The sequence below is a fragment of the Herpailurus yagouaroundi genome, unplaced genomic scaffold, assembly GCF_014898765.1.
Source record: "Herpailurus yagouaroundi ecotype Mexico unplaced genomic scaffold, PumYag 569, whole genome shotgun sequence".
Lineage (NCBI taxonomy): Eukaryota > Metazoa > Chordata > Mammalia > Carnivora > Felidae > Herpailurus > Herpailurus yagouaroundi.
The window spans coordinates 6,978,450-6,984,820 of NW_024412786.1; the positions used below are offsets into that span (position 1 = coordinate 6,978,450).

The 6,371-nt window shown below is 64.3% G+C and overlaps 1 protein-coding gene across 1 annotated transcript; it reads left to right on the top strand.

Moving 5' to 3' along the window:
• The first annotated feature begins 2,828 nt into the window (after positions 1–2,828).
• Positions 2,829–3,633, top strand: MRGPRG (MAS related GPR family member G). The gene is given in 5 exon segments (XM_040465807.1): positions 2,829–2,864; positions 2,867–3,109; positions 3,112–3,232; positions 3,235–3,311; positions 3,313–3,633. Coding segments are annotated over 5 exon segments (798 nt in total).
• The last annotated feature ends 2,738 nt before the right edge of the window (positions 3,634–6,371 follow it).

Consider the following 6,371-nt stretch of genomic DNA (forward strand, 5'->3'; position numbering starts at 1 on the left):
TTTCGGCCGGACTCCGCGGGTCTGAGAACCCGAAGGCTTCCAGAACCGAGCACCCTGTGCGCACAGACACTGACAGCCCGGCCTCCCCACCGCCCCGCCGCCCCGGGAGGTCCGCACCCCTCCGCCGAGCCACCCGCGATTCCCGGGCCTCAGGGTGGCCATCGGCGGGGTAGGCGGACCGTGGGAGTACGTGAGATGCCCCGTGGGCAGCACGTGTCGCACAGCAGCATCCTGTCCCTGTCCCGGGGCAGCCACAACAGAGGACCACAGACGGCCACTCACAAAGGACTCTGGTCTCACGGTCCGGAGGCCACAGGTCTGACTGAATCAGGGTGTCGAGGGGCCGCGCTCCCTCTGAGGCTCCAGGGAGGGTCCTTCCTGCCTCCTCCAGCTTCTGGGGCTCCAGGCATCCTTGGGCTTGTGGCCGTGACCCTCCAGCCTCTGCCTCCGGGGTCACGTGGCCCCTCCTTTCCCTGTGCCTCTCTTCCAAGGGCAGAAATGCTGGGGGCTGGGGGCCCAGCTGGGGCTCTCAGGCTGTAGGACACTGGCTCCCCCGCAGGTCACCTGTGTCACGGAGATGAGCTTGAAACCCTTTGAGAAACACTAGGACGCACGGCATCTTCGCGACATAATTTCTGACACGGAGCCAGGAGCTCTGGGGGTCTCCAGCAATTATAGACCACGGACGAAACTTGGAAAAGCACTTTAAGCCTCAGAGACTCTGCTGATGACTAGGGCCCCAGGGACTGTGGTTGGCGGGTAGATGCGAAGGGGGAGCGGTCCTTGGGACCGACCTCTGCGGACCACCCACGGCAACACCTGCCCATCATGGGATCCAGCCCCAAGCCAGGCCCTGAGAGGTATGTGAACAGTCAGTCCAAGAAGGGGGGCAACTGAGGCACAAGGGTGTTAGCTCCTTCTTTCAAGGCCACACAGGAAGGGTGGGCACACGCCCACGGCTCCTGCCTCACAGGTGTCTCTGCAACAAACCAAAGGACTCCCGGAGTAGGCACAGCGTCAGGGGAACCGCCCAGAAGGTGTGGCCCAGCCCAGGCTGGGCGTGGGGTCCCTGGCTGCTGCTCCTTCCCCTCCCTGCACCAGGCGGTGTGGGGGAGGGGGGACAGTCGCTCGCAGGATGGGCTGAGGAGGAAGGCGAGGGCCAGCCCACAGCGGGGACATCTCTGTCTGAGCTCCTGCCTGTGACTGGGCAGGACACTCCTCCCGCTTCTAAGGAACTGGCCCGGATGCCCTCGGTCCAGCCAGCAGCTGGGCCCCAGAGGACACGAGAGGATTTAGGGCCCAGGTGAGGAGACACTTCCCAAGGACGTCGGGGGGCAGGCGCTGGGGCACGGGGATGGGGAAGCAGACCCTCTCTTATTTAAGAGCTGGCGCTCTGGGTCCCCGTTTGGGTGCCCGGGCAGGTGTCCCCGCTCCGAGAGCCAGGACGGAGGCCCCTCCTCCCCAGCTCCTTCCAGGCAGTGCCCCTGCCCTCCGGGCACGGCCTGGCCTCCCCGAGCAGCAATCTGGTCAGCCCCCTCGGTGTCCCTTGGGGACACGGCAGCCCAGAAAGGAGAGGATCGACACAGTCACCCCACAACACCAAAGGCCAACCCAGTCCGCTGGCCCCGAGGACGAGCCACCGGGTGTCTGGACGTGGGACAAGGCTCAAGGGGACAAAGTCGAGACTCCCCCAGGGGACAAGGACAACCACAGAGAAGGGTGCTGGCAAGGATGCTTGGGTGCTGGGCGGTGGGGGGGCACAGAGCCGGCGGAGGAAGGGGTGCCGAGAGGGGAGCGGGGGTCCGGCCCGGCAAAGGTGTCCGCGGGGCATTAGGTGGGCTCTGTGTCCCTGTGTACCTCTGTGTGTGTGTCTCTCTCTCTGTCTCCGTCTCTCCTTCTGTCCCTGTCTCTCTCCTCCCCCACCCCCCTCCCCCTTAACCTGGAGCCAGCGTCTTGGTGGCCCCTCAGCCGCGTCTCTGGGCTGAGAACGAGGACCACTGTGGGTCTGGGGGAGGGGCGCAGGAAAGGGGGCGGCTTCTAGAGATCCTGGGCTGCCTCAGTTGACTTCCCTGTGCCACGTTCTCCCTCTCCTCCAGACCGTCCCCAGCAGGACGGGGGGCCTGGGCTGGGACAGGACTCTCGGCCTCTGCTTCGCTGAAAACAGCCGGCGGCAAACGTTGGCTTCTCCCCAGGGCCCGTCACCAAGGCCCCCACCCCGGCTTTGAGGGTTCAGAGCAGCACTCGGCCCCGCCTACCCTGCAGCAGGAGCCCCAGGGCTCGACCCCTGCCCTCCGCGCCCGCCCAGCTGTCCCCACAACAGCGTCTTCCTCCCCCCCCCCCTCAGCCGGTGCAGGCAGGACAGCGTCCCCGGGGCCATCGATGGACACCACCCCTCAGACTTAGCAGGCGTGTGGTCCCGCAGCGGGAAGCCCGGCGCAGGGTGCCTGACGGAGGGAGGACGGCCCCGCCATGTGTGGGCCACACGGGTGTCCCCGTGCCTGCAGAGACCTGCCCCGCCCATTGCTGACCTCTGCCACCACGAAGAGCCCCGCACGTCTTTCGCGCATTCAGCCGAGCCATCTAGCTGGGAGGAGGGCAGCCCCCGCCCCCACCAGCCACCATCGCCTCCGTGCCCCGTGCCTGGCACATCTCACTACCGGGTCTCCTGCTGAGGCCAAAGGGCTGGGCATCCCCCGGGGGCCGGGGGGGGGGGTGGCCCCCCGGGCTGGGGCTGTCCTCCCGGGATGACCCCTGCCTCCTGGGGCGGTGCCCCTGGCCTCCCTCGGGGCGATGCCAGCACCAACGTCTGTGCCTCCTTCCAGGGCCTGATGTTCGGGCTCTGGAGAACCTCCAACAGCGTGCTTCCAACAGCGACCTCACTCTGGCCGTCGGCCTCGGAGGGCTGGTGGGGAGCGGGCTTGTCCTCTGGCACCTCGGCTTCCGCGTCAGGAAGGGCCCCCTCTCCGTCTACGTCCTCCGCCCGGCCGCCGCGGACAGCCTGTTCCTCTGCTGCCAGCTGGGCTTCTCCACCGTCCAGGCCGCCCTGGGCTCCCGGGACAACCTGTCCTTCGCGGGCTTCTCCGTGGGGCTGGGGCTGCTGGCGGCCTCGGCACCGGGTGCAGCTGCCTGTCCCGCGTCTTCCCCACCTCGGGCCTCGTCTGCGGCCTCGTCTCGACCCTGAGCCCGCCGGCCATGCTGCGGCCCGCCAACGCCTGCGGCCCGCTGCGGCCCGCACCAGACCCCTGACCTGCGCGCGGTACCACGCGGCCAGCGTCGCGTGGCTGCTGTCCCCGGCCCGCGCGGCCTGCGCGGGGGAGCCCGGCGCCCTTCCTCTGGGTGAACTGCCGCTCCCAGCGCCCGCGGCCCAAGCTGTGGGGCATCGCTCCGGGCTCCGGGTTCCTGCTCCTCTTTTGCGGCCTCCCGCTGGTCTTCTGGAGCCTGTGGCCCCTCCTCAACCTCCTCGGCCCCTGTTCGGCCCGCTGGCCACCCTCCCACGACGCCAAGCCCTTCATCTGCTTCACCGCAGGCCAGCAGCCGGGCAAACGCCAGCCGCTGTGGGTGGTTCTGCAGAGGTCCCTGGGGGAGGAGACCGCACGGGGGGGGGGCCAGGGGCCAGTCTCTGCCTCAATATAGGGCCTCACTATAGGGGCCGCCCCAGCCCCGGCCAGACCCTTCCCGGGTGACACCCCCCCCCCACACCCCAGCTCCCCGGTCGGGGACCCAAGTGCTGAGGACAGAGTGAGGGCCATGGTCCTGACCCCTGTTGCCCAGCGCGGCCTGTAGAGCCCCGGGGGGTGGGGCAGGAGGGAGGGACAAGGACCCGCAGCGCCCCCCTCCAGCTCGGGCCCCCACCGCACACCTGCAGCAGCGCTGAGGACGGGAGCCCCCCACCCCGCACGGCCCGGGACCGGGGCCGGAGGGACAGGAGCCCAGGCGCTGGCTGTGCCGGGCTGTCCGCCACTACGACGGTGCTGTCGCTTCTTCCTCCGCGGGAAGGTCGTGGAACCCGGCCTCACCCCAGCCGCCCACCCGCCGACGACCGCCCGCCCCGTCCCGCCCCGTCCCGCCCCGTCCAGTCCTCCGGGCGGTTCCCCATCGGCCGCCAGATGGCGCTGCGCCCTCAACAAGCGCGCCCCGGGCGGGCTCCACGCGGGAGGGTGGCCGCGGCTCTCCCGGCCCCACCGCCGGCTGCCTGGAGGGTGTTCTGGCCCCCAGCCCCCATCCTCACCGGGATTCTGGCTCATCCCCCACCTGTTGCCCCAGCCCTGCCCGCCCCCTGCAGACCCTTCCCTGCCCGGTTTGCCCTGGGGCTTTCCTCCTGAAAAAATGGGAGGGACAGGGACAGACCGGGAGAGACCGGGAAGGACAAGGAGAGACGAGGGACAGACCGCGAGAGGGGAGAGAGGGGAAGGAAGGGGGGAGGAGGAGGGAGGGCAGGGAAGGGGGAAAGACAAGGGAGAGACAGGGAGGGGCGGGGAGGGAGGGAACCGAAGCCAGGCTTTGTAGCTTTCAAAGTGCAAATCGCTTTAAGTGTTTTCTGAACAATTTAAAAAAAAAAAGAAAGAAAAAAGATAGTCCGTGGTCATTGTCAAAACGTTCAAGCCCTGCAGAAAATACTGCAAAGATAAATCACCAAGTGTTTGGACCCAGGGGAGGCATGTTGGGTGCGAAGGCTTTAGCTGTGTTTCTGGAGACCCACAGAAACCTCAACCGTGACCAAAAGGAGGTCGTTCCATACACGCTGATTCTGCGCCTGTGGCAACAAAGCATTTTACAATTGCGGGAGATTTGTCTTAGAAAGGTGTGCAATTTTTTCACCAGAAGATTTCTGTGTTGCTCGGTTTTCGGGTGGTGATGCGGGGGTCTGGAGCCGACGGCCAAGAAAGAATTCTTGAAGATGTCTTCGGTGCAGAAAGGCGGTATTATTAACGCGCGGGGACAGGGCCCGCGGGCAGGACTGCACTGGGGTGTGAGGCTCCTTAGACACAACAAAGTTGGGGAGGTAAAGTCAAAAGAGAGGCCTCCAGAGGGACTCGGAGGCTCCTAAAATGCACGAGGCCTGGCTGTTGTCCAGCGAAGGCTCTTTTCCCTCTAGGAAGGCATTAACAGTAGGACCGTGGAGGGTTCCAGAAATGTCAGACTCTGGATTTGCCTCAAGTGTGTCAATGGGCTGCAGGTCATAAGGAAACTTCCTTCCTGCCGTTGTTCCCACATCACTACGGAGGGGAGGGCGATGCTGGGGCTCCAGGAACCTGAGTCTGTGGGTTACTGGGGATCCGACTGTTGGCGAGATTGCCTTTTTCTTGTAATGTACTGAGATATTTGTAAACTGATGGAGACTATGCCTTGCAGGACTGTGATCTCTATCAGCCAGCCATTTCTTTCTCTTCCTTTGTCCTTGGGCCGCCGGGAGTGCCCGAGGAATGTCACCTGGTGGGGGGAGGGAGTGCTAGCTTGTATTTTCCCCTCGGCCCGCCTTATGCTCCCTCATCACTCCCTATGGGAACCGGAAAGACGAGAGGCGCCTGGGTGGCCCAGTCGGTCACGCGTCAAACTTCAGCTCAGGTCGTGATCTCGCCTGTCCCGAGTTCGAGCCCGGCATCGGGCTCTGTGCTGACAGCTGCTTCAGATTCTGTGTCTCCGTCTCTCTGTCTCTCCCCTGCTCTCACTCTGTCTCTCTCTCTCAAAAATAAACATTTAACAATTAAAAAAGGAAGTGGAGAGATGAGAAAGTCACCGGTCGCCACCCGCACCCCGGAGACACTGGCTTTTGCGGGTTTTCTGTGCCTCCCCAGGAAGCCAGGGCTCCGGCCCCCCTTGACTCCAGCAGAGGGCGCCAAGTGCGGACAGTCAAGAAAGAATTCTGGAGCCGGTTTCGGTGCAAAAAGGTGGTTTTATTAAAGGGCGGGGAAGGGACCCTCGGGCAGAAAGAGCTGTGCTGGGGTGGTGAGGAGTGACTGAGTCCATACTTTTAGGTCGGGAGGGGCAGAGAGCAAGGCAGTGTCCAAAAGGATTTTCATATGTGAAAAAAGACAAGATCCTGCGGGGCACCTGGGTGGCGCAGTCGGTTAAGCGTCCGACTTCAGCCAGGTCACGATCTCACGGTCCGTGAGTTCGAGCCCCGCGTTGGACTCTGGGCTGAGGCTTGGAGCCTGGAGCCTGTTTCCGATTCTGTGTCTCCCTCTCTCTCTGCCCCTCCCCCGTTCATGCTCTGTCTCTCTCTGTCCCAAAAATAAATAAAAATGTTGAAAAAAAAATTAAAAAAAAAAAAAAAAGACAAGATCCTGGAGGTCTGGCTATTCTCAAGCTTTTGACCCCTAGGAAAGCATAACCTCGAGGCAGCGGTGACTTCCTAGGGGAAGGTCCCTGCC